General features: G+C 50.0%; 1 protein-coding gene across 1 annotated transcript in view; it reads right to left on the minus strand.

Moving 5' to 3' along the window:
* PFAS (phosphoribosylformylglycinamidine synthase) overlaps positions 1–16064 on the minus strand; it is a gene marked incomplete at its 5' end in the record, with an annotated part of 82197 nt that overhangs the window by 12936 nt on the left and 53197 nt on the right. The window contains 5 exons of the mRNA XM_064738090.1: positions 4193–4307; positions 6247–6338; positions 8051–8261; positions 12130–12275; positions 15355–15480. Of these exons, the coding sequence (XP_064594160.1) occupies positions 4193–4307; positions 6247–6338; positions 8051–8261; positions 12130–12275; positions 15355–15480 (690 nt within the window). The remainder of the gene's footprint in view (positions 1–4192; positions 4308–6246; positions 6339–8050; positions 8262–12129; positions 12276–15354; positions 15481–16064) is intronic.

Consider the following 16064-nt stretch of genomic DNA (forward strand, 5'->3'; position numbering starts at 1 on the left):
AATAATGAGAAATTATGGGGAAAAATGGGGAAATAATTGGGGGAATAATGGGAAAAAATGGGGAAAAATTGGGATAAAAATGGGGAAAAATTGGGGAAAAATTGGGGGAAAATTGGGATAAAAATGGGGAAAAATTGGGAAAAATTGGGATAAAAATGGGGGGAAATTGGGAGAATAATGGGGAAAAATTGGGAAAAATTGGGATAAAAATGGGGGGAAATTGGGGGAATAATGGGGAAAAATTGGGGAAATAATGGGGAAATTAATGGGGAAATATTGGGGAATAATGGGGGACAATAATGAGAAATTATGGGGAAATTAATGGGGAAATATTGGGGGAAAACGGGGGGAATAATGGGGAAAATTGGGGGAATAATGGGGAAAATAATTAGAAATTATGGGGAAATAATTGGGGGAATAATGGGGAAAAATGGGGAAAAATTGGGGGAATATTGGGCAAAATAATGAGAAATTATGGGGAAAAATGGGGAAATTAATGGGGAATGATGGAGAAAATTGGGAAAAAAATGGGGAAAAATTGGGAAAAATTGGGATAAAAATGGGGAAAAATTGGGGAATAATGGGGAAAAATTGGGGGAATAAATGGGGAAATAATGGGGAAAAATTGGGGAAATAATGGGGAAAATTGCGGGAATAATGGGGGAAATTGGGGAAAAATTGGGGAAAAATTGGGGGAATAATGGGGAAAAATTGGGAAAAATTGGGATAAAAATGGGGAAAATTGGAGAATAATTGGGGATAATGGGGAAAAATTGGGGGAATAATGGGGGAAAATAATGAGAAATTATGGGGAAATAATTGGGGAATAATGGGGAAAAAATTGGGAAAAATTGGGTTAAAAATGGGGAAAAATTGGGATAAAAATGGGGAAAATTGGGGGAATAATGGGGGAAAATTGGGGAAATAATGGGGGAAAATTGGGGGAAAATCGGGGGAAAAATTGGGGGAAAATTGGGGGAATAATGGGGGAATAATGGGGGAAAATAATGAGAAATTATGGGGAAAAATGGGGAAATAATTGGGGAAAAAATTGGAGAAAAATTGGGAAAAAAAAGAGGAAAATTTGGATTAAAAATGGGATTAAAAATGGGGGAAAATTGGGGAATAAATGGGGAAATTAATGGGGAAAAATTGGGATAAAAATGGGGAAAAATTGGGATAAAAATGGGGGAAAATTGGGGGAATAATGGGGGAAATTGGGGAATAATGGGGGAAAATAATGAGAAATTATGGGGAAAATGGCGAAATAATTGGGGCAATAATGGGGAAAAATTGGGGAAATTAATGGGGAAATATTGGGGGAATAATGGGGGACAATAATGAGAAATTATGGGGAAATAATTGGGGGAATAATGGGATAGTGGGGAAAAATTGGGGAATAATGGGGGAAAATAATAAGAAATTATGGGGAAAAATGGGGAAATTAATGGGGTATAATGGGGAAAAATTGGGGAATAATGGGGAAAATAATGGGAAATAAAGGGGGGAAATAATGGGGAAATTGGGAAAATTTGGGATAAAAATGGGGAAATAATGGGGGAAAATTGGGGGAATAATGGGGGAAAATAATGAGAAATTATGGGGAAAAATGGGGAAAATAATGGGAAACGGGAAATGGGGAAAATAATGGGAAATAAGGGGGAAAATAATGGGGAAATTGGGAAAATTTGGGATAAAAATGGGGAAATAATGGGGGAAAATTGGGGAAATAATTGGGAAAAATGGAGGGAAAAAATTGGGGGAAAATGGGGAAAAATTGGGGGAATAATTGGGAAAAACGGGGGGAAAATAATGGGGAAATTGGGAAAATTTGGGATAAAAATGGGGAAATAATTGGGGGAATAATGGGGAAAAATTTGGATTTTTTTGAGATTTTTCTCCCCTTTTTGCAGAATTCAGGGTTTTTGGATTTTGGGGATTTTTTGGGTCATTTTTGGGGTTTTTTATGGGATTTTTTTGTGGGATTTTCTTTTTTATTTTTAGGATTTTTGTGGATTTTTGGGGCCATTTTTTGGGTTTTTTGTGGGATTTTTTCGAGATTTTTTTTGTGGATTTTTCTGGAATTTTTTAGGCTTTTTCCCCCCTTTTTTTGGAATTGGAATTTTTAGGATTTTGGGGATTTTTTGGGTCATTTTTGGGGTTTTTTATGGGTTATTTTGGTGGGATTTTCCTTTTTTTTTTAGGATTTTTGTGGATTTTTGAGGTTTTTTATGGGATTTTTTCAAGATTTTTTGGTGGATTTTTCTGGAATTTTTTACAATTTTTCCCCCTTTTTTCAGAATTGGAATTTTTAGGATTTTGGGGATTTTTTGGGTTTTTTGTGGGATTTTTTCGAGATTTTTTGGTGGATTTTTCTGGAATTTTTTAGGATTTATCCCCCCTTTTTTCACAATTGGAATTTTTAGGATTTTGGGGATTTTTTGGGGCCATTTTTGGGGTTTTTTATGGGATTTTTTTGTGGGATTTTCTTTTTTTTTTAGGATTTTTGTGGATTTTTGGGAGATTTTTTGGGGATTTTTTAAATTTTTTTTCGAGTTTTTTGGTGGATTTTTATGGATTTTTTTAGGATTTTTCCCCCCTTTTCACGGAATTGGGGTTTTTAGGATTTTGGGGGTTTTTTGGGGTTTTTTAATGGAATTTTTTGTGGGATTTTCTTTTTTTTTGAGGATTTTGTGGATTTTTGGGGATTTTTGGGGTTTTTTATGGGATTTTTTCGAGATTTTTTGGTGGATTTTTATGGAATTTTTTAGGCTTTTCCCCCCTTTTTGGGAATTGAATTTTTAGGATTTTTGGGGATTTTTTGGGGCATTTTTGAGTTTTTTGAGGAATTTTTTTGTGGGATTTTCTTTTTTTGGATTTTGGGATTTTTGGGATTTTTGGATTTTTTGGTGGATTTTTGGAATTTTTTATCATTTTTTTTTGGGGAATTTTTTTTTAGGATTTTGGGGATTTTTGGGTGTTTTTGGGGATTTTTTGGGATTTTTTTGTGAATTTTTTCTTATATTTTTATTTTTCCGTTTTTGGGGGTAATTTGGATTTTTTATGGATTTTTGGGGATTTTTAATGGATTTTTGGGTGGTTTTTTATGGATTTTTTTTATGGATTTTCTTTTTATTAGTTTTAGGATTTTGGGGATTTTTGGGGTTTTTTTTATGGGATTTTTTTGAGTTTTTTTTGGTTGGATTTTTAGGCTTTTTTTTTTCAATTGGAATTTTGGTGGAGATTTTTATGGGATTTTTTTTTAGGATTTTTTTTGAGATTTTTGGTGGTTTTATGGATTTTTTAGGTTTTTGTTTTTTAAATTGGAATTTTTGGATTTTTGGGGTTTTTTTGGGTTTTTTTGGATTTTTTCGAGTTTTTGGGTGATTTTTACGGAATTTTTTAGGCTTTTTCCCCCCTTTTTTCAGAATTGGAATTTTTAGGATTTTGGGGATTTTTGGGGCCATTTTTGGGGTTTTTTTTGGGATTTTTTCGAGATTTTTTGGTGGATTTTTCTGGAATTTTTTACAATTTTTCCCCCCTTTTTTCGGAATTGGAATTTTTAGGATTTTGGGGATTTTTGGGGCCGTTTTTTTTTGGGTTTTTTTTGTGGGATTTTCTTCTTTTTTTTAGGATTTTTTGGATTTATTTTTGGTTTTTTGTCGGATTTTTCGAGATTTGGGGATTTTTATGGAATTTTTGGATTTATTTTTTGGTTGGCATTTTTTGGTTTTTGGGTATTTTTGGGGCCATTTTTAGGTTTTTGGGATTTTTCGGATTTTTTTGGATTCGGAATTAATTTTTCCCCCTTTTTGCGGAATTGGAATTTTTAGGATTTTGGGGATTTTTGGGGCCATTTTTGGGGTTTTTTATGGGATTTTTTTGGTGGGATTTTCTTTTTTTTTTTAGGATTTTTGTGGATTTTTGTGGTTTTTTTGTGGGATTTTTTCGAGATTTTTTGGTGGATTTTTATGGAATTTTTTAGGATTTTTCCCCCCTTTTTTCAGAATTGGTTTTTTTAGGATTTTGGGGATTTTTTGGGGCCATTTTTGAGGTTTTTTTGTGGGATTTTTTCGAGATTTTTTGGTGGATTTTTCTGGAATTTTTTAGGATTTATTCCCCCCTTTTTTCGGAATTGGAATTTTTAGGATTTTGGGGATTTTTGGGGCCGTTTTTGGGGTTCCAGCCTCACCTTTGGCCGATCCCAGCACGTCCCCGTAGCTGAAGCCGCCGACGAAAACGAGACCCCGGAACGGGGCCAGCGAGGCCGAGCCCGAGCAAAGGTCCTGGGTGGTCAAATCCCACACCTGGGGACCCCAAAAACACCGTCAGACCCCCAAAATAAACCCGAAAATAAACACAAAATAAACCCAAAAATAAACACAAAATAAGCTCAAAAATAAACCCAAAAATAAACCCAAAATAAGCCCAAAAATAAACCCAAAATAAGCCCAAAAATAAACCCAAAAAACCCCGGTTAGACCCCAAAAATAAACCCAAAATAAGCCCAAAAATAAACCCAAAAATCCCAGTCAGAACCCAAAAATAAACCCAAAATAACCCCAAAAATAAACCCAAAAAACCCCAAAAATAAACCCAAAATAAGCCCAAAAATAAACCCCAAAAATAAACCCAAAATAAACCCAAAATAAACCCAAAATAAGCCCAAAAATAAACCCAAAATAAGCCCAAAAACCCCGGTGAGACCCCAAAAATGAACCCAAAAATAAACCCAAATAACCCCAAAAATAAACCCAAAATAAGCCCAAAAATAAACCCAAAAAACCCCAAAAATAAACCCAAAAATAAACCAAAATAAGCCCAAAAATAAACCAAATAAACCCCAAAAATAAACCCAAAAATAAACCAAAATAAGCCCAAAATAAGCCCGGTTAGACCCCAAAAATAAACCCAAAAATAAACCCAAAATAAGCCCAAAATAAACCCAAAATAAGCCCAAAAATAAACCAAATAAACCCCAAAAATAAACACAAAATAAGCCCAAAAATAAGCCCAAAAATAAACCCAAAAAACCCCAAAAATAAGCCTAAATAAGCCCAAAAAAATACCCAAAACCAACCCCAAAATCCCCGGTTAGACTCCAAAAATGAACCCAAAGCCAACCGTAAAAAACCCCAAAAATAAACCCAAAAAAAGCCCAAAAAAAACCCAAAATAAGCCCAAAAATAAACCCAAAAAACCCCGGTTAGACCCCAAAAATAAACCCAAAAAACCCCCAAAATAAACCCAAACCAACCCCAAAACCCCCCCAAATGTGCCCCAAATTTGGGGTCCCCAGGTGGTTTTGGGGCAGTTCCTGGAGGTTTTTGGGGACATTTTGGAGTCCCAGGGGTGATTTTGGGGTCCCCAGATATTTTTGGGGTGTTTTGGGGTGTTTTTAGGTTGTTTTTAGGGTGTTTTTGGGGTGTTTCAGGGTGTTTTTGGGGTGTTTTGGGGTGGTTTGGGGTGGTTTTGGGGTGTTTTTGGGGTGTTCCAGGGTGGTTTTGGGTTTCAGGGTATTTTGGGGGTGTTTTTGGGGTGTTTCAGGGTGTTTTTGGGTGTTTTTGGAATGTTTTGAGGTGTTTTCAGGGTGGTTTGGGGTGTTCTTGGGGATGTTTCGGGGTGATTTTGGGTGTTTTTGGTGTGTTTGGGGTGTTTTGGCACGTTCCAGGGTGTGTTTGGGGTGTTTTAGAGTGTTTTAGGATGTTTATGGGTGTTTTGGAATGTTTTGTGGTGGATTTGGGGTGTTTCAGGGTGGTTTTGGGGTGTTTGGGGTGGTTTTGGAATGTTTTGGGGTGGTTTTAGGTTGGTTTTGGGGGTTTTCGGGGTGTTTGGGTGTTTTTTGAATGTTTTGGGGTGGTTTTGGCTGTTTTTGGGGTGTTCCAGGGTGTTTTGGGGTGGTTTTGGGTGTTTTTGGGCTGTTTTGGGGTGGTTTACGTTGTTTTTGGGGTGTTTTGGGGTGGTTTTGGGGTGTTTTTGGGGCTGTTTTGGGGTGTTTTGGGGTGGTTTTGGGTTGTTTTTGGGGTGTTTTGAGGGTTTTTGGGGCATTTTTAGGGTGTTTTGGGCTGTTTTTGGGCTGTTTTGGGGTGGTTTTGGGGCATTTTTGGGTGTTTCAGGGTGTTTTGGGGTATTTCTGGGTGATTTTGGGCTGTTTTGGGCTGTTTTGGGGCTGTTTTGGGGTGTTTCTGGGTGTTTTTGGGCTGTTTTTAGGGTGTTTTTGGGCTGTTTTGGGTGTTTCGGTCTCACCTGGAAGCCGGCCATGGCGAAGGCCGCCGCCATCTCGCGGTCGCCGTTGCTGCCCTCCTCCCTCAGCACGGCCACGCGCGGCCCCGGCAGCGCTGCGGGACCCCAAAAATCGGAACGGGCACCCCCAAAAACCCCAAAACCGCCCCAAATCCCACAGAGCCCAAAAACCCCAATGCCCCCCAATGTCCCCAAATGTCCCCAGTGTCCCCCCAATATGTCCAATTTCCCCAATGTCCCCAATGTCCACATTGTCCCCAAATGTCCCTTAATGTCCTCAATGTCCCCAAAATGTCCCCAATGTCCCCAAATGTCCCCAATCCCCCCACTGTCCCCCCAATATCTCCAATCCCCCAAACCCCCCAATGTCCCCAATGTCCCTCAATGTCTCCAGTGTCCCCCCAATGTCCCCAAACCCCCAATGTCCCCAATGTCCCCCCAATATCTCCAATTTCCCCATTGTCCCAAATGTCCCAAATGTCCTCAATGCCCCCAATGTCCCCAAAGCCCCCATAATGTCCCCAATGTCCCCCAAATGTCCCCAGTGTCTCCAATGTCCCCAATGTCCTCAATGTCCCTCAATGTCCCCCACTGTCCCCAATGTCCTCAATGTCCTCAGTGTCCCCAATTTCACCAACACCCCCAATGTCCCCAATGTCCCCAATCCTCCCAATGTCCCCAAACCCCTCAATGTCCCCAAACACCTCAATGTCCCCACTGTCCCCAATGTCCCCACTGTCCCCAACCCCCCCAATCCCCCCAATGTCCCCCACTGTCCCCAATGTCCCCACTGTCCCCACTGTCCCCACCCATGCTCCGCGCCACCGGTGCCACGTAGTCGGGGTCGAAGGTCACGCTGAACTCGGGTCCCCATTGTGTCCCCAATGTCCCCAATGCCCTCAGTGTCCCCAATGTCCCCAATGTCCTCAATGTCCTCAATGTGCCCCCAATATCTCCAATTTCCCCATTGTCCCAAATGTCCCAAATGTCCTCAATGTCCCCAAAATGTCCCCAAATGTCCCCAATCCCCTCAATGTCCCCAATGTCCCCAATGTCCCCAATGTCACCAACACCCCCAATGTCCCCAATGTCCCCAATGCCCCCAATGTCCCCAGACCACCAATGTCCCCTCTGTCCACAATGTCCCCCCATGTCCTTCAAGGTTCCCCCAATGTCCCAATGTTTGCCCAATAACTCAAATGTCCCCAATGTCCCCCAATGTCCCCCACTGACCCCATTGTCCTCAATGTCCCCAATGTCTCTAATGTCCCTCAATGTCCCCAACGTCTCTCAATGTCTTCAATGTCCCCCCAATGTCCCCCCATGTCCTTCCAGGTCCCCCCAATGTCCCCAATGTTCCCCCATTAACTCAAATGTCCCCAATGTCCCCAAAGCCCCCCCAATGTCCTCAATCCCCCAATGTCCCCAATGACCCCAATATCCTCAATGTCCCCAATATCCCCAATCCCCTCAATGTCCCCAATGTCCCTCAATGTCCCCCCAATGACCCCAATGCCCCCACTGTCCCCAACCACCCCAATCCCCCCAATGTCCCCCCACTGTCCCCAATGTTCCCCCAATGTCCCCAGTGTCCCCATTGTCCCCACTGTCCCCAATGTCCCCAATGTCCCCACTGTCCCCAATGTCCCCATTGTCCCCAATGTCCCCCAATGTCCCCAATGTCCCCAAACCCCTCAATGTCCCCACTGTCCCCAATGTCCCCACTGTCCCCAATGTCCCTCAATGTCCCCAATGTCCCCAAACCCCTCAATGTCCCCAATGTCCCCAATGTCCCCAGTGTCCCCACCCATGCTCCGCGCCACCGGTGCCACGTAGTCGGGGTCGAAGGTCACGCTGAACTCGGGTCCCCAGCGCGTGCCCAGGTCCTGCTGCTCCTGCTCCACGCAGGCCGGGGTGGCCTGGAGCCGCTCCAGCTGGAAACTCGTCTGCTCCCAAACGTCCCTGAGGGCACCAACGGGCTCGGCCAGCACCTCCTGGCCACCCACGGTCACTGTCACCTGCGGGGACATCGGGGACATTGGGGACATTGGGGACATTGGGGACATTGGGGACAGTGGGGACATCGGGGACATTGGGGACATTGAGGGGATTGGGGACACTGAGGGACACTGAGGACATTGGGGACATTGGGGACATTGGGGACATTGGGGACATTGAGGACATTGGGGGCATTGGGGACATTGGGATATGGGACACTGGAATGGTGGCACCTGGATTTGGGGACATCAAGATCTGGGACCCTGAGGACATTGGGGACATTGGGGACATTGAGAACATTGGGGACACTGAGGGACATTGGGGACACTGGGGACATTGGGGACATTGGGGGCATTGGGGACATTGGGGACATTGGGGACATTGGGGACATTGGGGACATTGGGGGCATTGGGGACATTGGGGACATTGAGGACATTGGGGACATTGGGGACATTGGGGACCCTGAGGGACAGGGACTCGTCTGCTCCCAAACGTCCCTGAGGTCACCAACGGGCTCGGCCAGCACCTCCTGGCCACCCACGGTCACTGTCACCTGCGGGGACATCGGGGACATTGGGGACATTGGGGACAGTGGGGACATTGGGGGGATTGGGGACATTGGGGACATTGGGGACACTGAGGGACATTGGGGACACTGAGGGACATTGGGGACATTGGGGACACTGGGGGGATTGGGGACATTGGGGACATTGGGGGCATTGGGGGGATTGGGGACATTGGGGACATTGGGGACATTGGGGACATTGGGGACACTGGGGACATTGGGGACATCGGGGACATTGAGAACATTGGGGACATTGGGGACACTGAGGACATTGGGGACACTGAGGGACATTGGGGACTTTAAGGACATTGAGAACATTGAGGGACATTGAGGGACATTGGGGACACTGAGGACATTGAGGGACATTGGGGACATTGAGAACATAGAGGGGATTGGGGACATTGAAGACATTGGGGACATTGGGGACATTGAGGACATTGAGAACATTGGGGACACTGAGGGACATTGGGGACATTGGGATGTGGGACATTGGAATGGTGGCACCCGGATTTGGGGACATCAAGATCTGGGACCCTGAGGACATTGGGGACATTGAGGGACATCAAGGACATGGAGAACATTGAGGGACATTGAGAACATTGGGGACATTGGGGGGATTGGGGACATTGGGGACACTGGGGACATTGAGGGACATTGGGGGACACTGGGAACATTGGGGACATTGAGAACATTGGGGACACTGGGGACATTGGGGACATTGGGGACATTGAGGATCTCAGGGGGACATTGGGGACATTGAGGGACATTGGGGACATTGGTGACATTGGGATATGGGACATTGGAATGGTGGCACCTGGATTTGGGGACATCAAGATCTGGGACCTTGAGGACATTGAGGGACATTGGGGACATTGGGGACACTGAGGGACATTGGGGACATTGGGATATGGGACATTGGAATGGTGGCCCTGGGCTTTGGGGACACTGAGGGGACACTGAGGGGACACTGAGGGGACCCTGAGGGACAGGGACTCGTCTGCTCCCAAACGTCCCTGAGGTCACCAACGGGCTCGGCCAGCACCTCCTGGCCACCCACGGTCACTGTCACCTGCGGGGACATCGGGGACATTGGGGACATTGGGGACATTGGGGACAGTGGGGACATTGGGGACATTGGGGACATTGAAGACATTGGGGACATTGAGGGACATTGAGGGACATTGGGGTTTGAGGACAGTGGGGACATTGGGGACACTGAGGGACATTGGGGACTTTAAGGACATTGAGATGGTGGCGCCTGGATTTGGGGACATCGAGATCTGGGACCCTGAGGACATTGAGGGACATTGGGGACATTGAGGATCTCAGGGGGACATTGGGGACACTGAAGGACATTGAGAACATTGAGGACACTGGGGACAGTGGGCACATTGGTGACATTGGGATATGGGACATTGGAATGGTGGCACCTGGATTTGGGGACATCAAGATCTGGGACCTTGAGGACATTGGGGACATTGGGGACCTCAGGGGGACATTGAAGGACAGTGGGGACATTGGGGACATTGAGGGACATTGAGGACATTGGGGACATTGGGGACATTGAGAACATTGGGGACATTGAGGACCTCAGGGGGACATTGGGGACATTGAAGGACATTGGGGACATTGGGGACACTGAGGGACACTGGGGACATTGAGGGACATTGCGGACATTGAGGGACATTGGGGACATTGAAGGACATTGGGGACATTGGGGACACTGAGGGACATTGGGGACACTGAGGGACACTGGAGGACACGGGGACACGAAGGGACATGGGGACACTGAGGAACGGGGACACAAGAACATGAGGGGACACTGAGGGACACGGGGACACTGAGGGACACGAGGACACGGGGACAACAAGGGACAACGGGGACAACAAGGGACAACAGGGACAGCAACAAGACAAAGCCACCACCGCCCACCCCGGGGGACAGAGCCACCTGCTGTCCCCAATGTCCCCAAACCCCCCCCAATGTCCCCAAACCCCCAATGTCCCCAATGTCACCAAACCCCCCCCCCAATGTCACCAAACCCCACAATGTCCCCAATGTCCTCAATGTCCCCCAATGTCCCCAACCCCCCCAATGTCACCAAACCCCCCCAATGTCACCAAACCCCACAATGTCCCCAATGTCCTCAATGTCCCCAATGTCCCCAAACCTCCCCAATGTCACCAAAACCCCCAATGTCCCCAATGTCCCCAACCCCCAAATGCCCCCCTGTTCCTGCTGTCCCCAATGTCCTTGATGTCCCAATGTCCCCAAACCCCCTCAATGTCCCCAGTGTCCCCAGTCTCAAAATGTCTTCTCTGTCCTTGATGTCCCCAGTGTCCCCAATGTCCCTCCAAGGTCCCCAATGTCCCCACTGTCCCCACTGTCCCCAATGTCCCCAATGTCAACCAAATCCCCCAATGTCCTCACTGTCCCCAGTGTCCCCAATCCCAATCCCAGTGTCCCCAATGTCCCCAAAGTCCCCAATGTCCCTGATGTCCCCAACGTCCCCAATGTCCCCAATCCCCTCCTGTCCCCAAAGTCCCCAATGTCCCCAACCCCCTCGATGTCCCCTGTGTCCCTCAGTGTCCCCAATCCCCCCAATGTCCCCACTGTCCCCAATGTCCCCTGTGCCCCCAATGTCCCCAATCCCCCCCTGTCCCCAATGTCCCCCAATCCCAAAAACGTCCCCAATCCCCCACTGTCCCCAATGTCCCCAATGTCCCCAATCCCCTCGATGTCCCCAATGTCCCCAATGTCCCCAATGTCCCCTGTGCCCCCAATGTCCCAATCCCCCCAATCTCCCCACTGTCCCCACCGTCCCCAATATCCCCAACCCCCTCGATGTCCCCAGTGTCCCCAATGTCCCCAATGTCCCCCAAATCCCCCAATGTTCTCAATGTCTCCACTGTCCCCACTGTCCCCAATGTCCCCAATCCCCCCAATGTCCTCAATGTCCCCCAATCCCAAAAATGTCCCCAATGTCCCCAATCCCCCCACTGTCCCCAATGTCCCCAGTGTCCCCAGTGTCCCCAATATCCCCACAATGTCCCCAATGTCCCCAATGTCCCCCAATTCCAAAAACGTCCCCTATGTCCCCAATGTCCCCAATCCCCCCAATGTCCCCAGTGTCCCACAATGACCCCAACCCCCTCGATGTTCCCCTGTGTCCCTCAGTGTCCCCAATCCCCCCAATGTCCCCAATGTCCCCACTGTCCCCAATGTCCCCAATCCCCCCAATGTCCCCACTGTCCCCAATCCCCCCAATGTCCCCACTGTCCCCAGTGTCCCCAACCCCCTCGATGTCCCCAGTGTCCCCTCACCATGGCGCGGGGTCCGTAGGGGCCGCTGTGGCCGATGGGGACACAGGTGACACCGGCGTCCTGGTAGCGGCGGCACACGGGGACAGCGGCGGCGGCCGGGACCTCGAGCAGCAGGGCCGGCTCCTCGGCAAAGAGCAGCGCCAGCGCTGGGGACAGACATGGGGACATTGTGGGGACATTGGGGACATTGGGGACAGTGGGGACATTGGGGACACTGGGGACATTGGGGACAGTGGGGACAGCGGCGGCGGCCGGGACCTCGAGCAGCAGGGCCGGCTCCTCGGCAAAGAGCAGCGCCAGCGCTGGGGACATTGGGGACATTGTGGGGACATTGGGGACAATGGGGGGATTGGGGACATTGGGGGCATTGGGGTGATTGGGGGATTGGGGGGATTGGGGGCATTGGGGACATTGGGGACAGTGGGGACATTGGGGACATTGGGGACCTCGAGCAGCAGGGCCGGCTCCTCGGCAAAGAGCAGCGCCAGCGCTGGGGACAGAGGGGACACTGGGGACATTGGGGTGATTGGGGACATTGGGGACACTGGGGACACACAGGGGACACACTGGGGACATTGGGGAGACATTGGGGAGACATTGAGGAGACACACTGGGGACACATTGGGGACACAATGAAGACACATTGGGGACAATGGGGCACCTTGGGGACATTGAGGACAATGGGGACACAATGAGGACATTGGGGACATTGAGGGGACACTGAGGACACACTGAGGGGACACTGGGGACATTGGGGACAGCGCTGTCACTGACGTGTGACACCGGCGGGCGGCGCAGGGACGGTGACGGTGACGCCGCAGTTCCCAAGGAACACACTGAGGGGACATTGGGGACAATGGGGACACACTGAGGGGACATTGGGGACACAGGGGACACTCTGAGGGGACATTGGGGACACACTGGGGACATTGGGGACATTGAGGGGACACCTTGGGTACATTGAGGGGACACATTGGGGACATTGGCGACAATGGGGACACAATGAGGACACACTGAGGGGACATTGGGGACACACTGAGGGGACATTGGGGACAATGGGACACACAGGGGACACTGGGGACACATTGAGAACACACTGAGGGTACATTGGGGACATTGGGGACACATTGAGGACACACTGAGGGGACATTGGGGACGTTGGGGTCACACAAGGAACACACTGGGGACACAGTGGGGACATTGAGGGGACATTGGGAACACTGAGGGTACATTGGGGACATTGGGGACAATGGGGACACACTGGGGACATTGGGACACCTTGGGGACATTGGAGGGGTATTGGGGACACACTGAGGGGACATTGAGGGGACACACGGGGGAAACTGGGGACACCTTGAGGACATTGGTGACACATTGGGGACAATGGGACACACAGGGGACACTGGGGACACATTGGGGACACTGAGCAGACACATTGGGGACACAATGAGGACATTGGGTACATTGAGGGGACACATTGGGGACATTGAGGACAATGAGGACACACTGAGGGGACACTGGGGACGTTGGGTCACACCAGGAACACACTGGGGACATTGAGGACAATGGGGACATTGGGGACATTGAGGACATTGAGGACATTGGGGACACAGGGGACAGCGCTGTCACTGATGTGTGACCCCGGCGGGCGGCGCGGGGACGGTGACGGTGACACCGCAGTTCCCAAGGAACACCCTGGGGACATTGGGGACACACTGGGACACACAGGGGACATTGGGGACACTGAGGACATTGAGGACATTGGGGACAGTGAGGACATTGGGGACATTGGGGACACACTGGGGACATTGGGGACATTGGGGACATTGGGGACAGCGCTGTCACTGACGTGTGACGCCGGCGGGCGGCGTGGGAGTGGTGACGGTGACACCGCAGTTCCCAAGGAACACCCTGAGGGGACACTGGGGACACTGGGGACACACAGGGTGACACTGGGGACACTGAGGACACATTGAGGGGACATTGAGGACAGTGGGGACACATTGCAGACATTGGGGACATTGGGGACATTGGGGACACACTGAGGGGACATTGGGAACACTGGGGACATTGGGGACATTGGGGACAGCGCTGTCACTGACGTGTGACGCCGGCGGGCGGCACGGGCGCGGTGACGGTGACACCGCAGTTCCCAAGGAACACCCTGAGGGGACATTGGGGACACGGGGGACAATGGGGACACAGGAGACGTTGAGGACATTGGGGACATTGGGGACACAGGGGACATTGGGGACACTGAGGACATTGGGGACATTGAGGACATTGGGGACACACAGGGGACACATTGGGGACAGCGCTGTCACTGACGTGTGACGCCGGGCGGCGGCGCGGGCGCGGTGACGGTGACGCCGCAGTTCCCAAGGAACACACTGAGGGGACACTGGGGACACTGGGGACACACTGGGGACACACAGGGGACACACTGGGGACATTGGGGACACACAGGGACACACCGGGGACAATGGGGACATTGGGGAGACATTGAGGGGACACACTGGGCACACATTGTGGACACAATGAGAACACACTGGGGACAATGGGACACCTTGGGGACGTTGGGGACATTGGGGACACAATGAGGACACACTGAGGAGACATTGGGGACATTGAGGGGACAATGGGAACATTGAGGACACACAGGGGACATTGGGGACATTGGGGACATTGGGGACACACTGGGGACATTGGGGACATTGGGGACATTGGGGACAGCGCTGTCACTGACGTGTGACGCCGGGCGGTGGCGCGGGGACGGTGACGGTGACGCCGCAGTTCCCAAGGAACACCCTGGGGACATTGGGGACACTGGGAGACCTTGGGGACAATGGGGACACACAGGGGACACACTGGGGACATTGGGGACATTGGGGAGACACACTGGGCACACATTGGGGACACAATGAGGACACACTGGGGACAATGGGACACCTTGGGGAGACACAGGGGACAATGGGACACCTTGGGGACACATTGGGGACACACTGGGGACACATTGGGGACACATTGGGGACACATTGGGGACATTGGGGACACATTGAGGACACACTGAGGGTACATTGGGGACAATGGGGACACACTGGGGACACACTGGGGACATTGGGGACATTGAGAGGACATTGGGGACACTGAGAACATTGAGGACATTGGGGACACTGGGGACATTGGGGACATTGGGGACACATTGGGGACAGCGCTGTCACTGACGTGTGACGCCGGCGGGCGGCGCGGGCGCGGTGACGGTGACGCCGCAGTTCCCGGCGAAGGCCATCTCCAGCACGCAGCCCAGCAGGCCCCCGTCACTGACGTCATGGCCGGCCGTCACCACCCGCTCTGGGGACACACACCCAGGGGCACCAAGGGTCACCCAGTGTCACCAAGGGGTCAGGAAATGTCACCCAATGTCACCCAGGGCCACTAAACATCACCCAGGGGTCACCAAACGTCACCCAGGGCCACTAAACATCACGTCGGGGTCACCAAATGTCACATTGGGGCCACTAAATGCAACCAAGGGGCACCGAGGGGTCAGGAAGTGTCACCAAGGGGCACCAAGGGGTCAGGAAATGTCACCAAGTGTCACCAAGGGCCACTAAACATCAGGTCGGGGTCACCAAACGTTACCAAGGGGCAACCAAGGGGCACTGAGGGGTCAGGAAATGTCACCAAATGTCACCCAGGGCCACTAAACATCACGTCGGGGTCACCAAATGTCACCAAGGGGCACCAAGGGGTCAGGAAATGTCACCCAAGGTCACCAAATGTCACCCAGGGCCACTAAACATCACGTCGGGGCCACCAAATGGCACCAAGGGGCACCAAGGGGTCAGCAAATGTCACATCAGGGGTCACCAAATGTCACCCAAGGTCAGCAAGTGCCAGCAAGTGGCACCAAGTGCCACCAAGGGGTCAGGAAA

The sequence above is a fragment of the Zonotrichia leucophrys genome, unplaced genomic scaffold (genome assembly GCF_028769735.1).
Source record: "Zonotrichia leucophrys gambelii isolate GWCS_2022_RI unplaced genomic scaffold, RI_Zleu_2.0 Scaffold_169_101766, whole genome shotgun sequence".
In the NCBI taxonomy this organism is placed as follows: Eukaryota; Metazoa; Chordata; class Aves; order Passeriformes; family Passerellidae; genus Zonotrichia; species Zonotrichia leucophrys.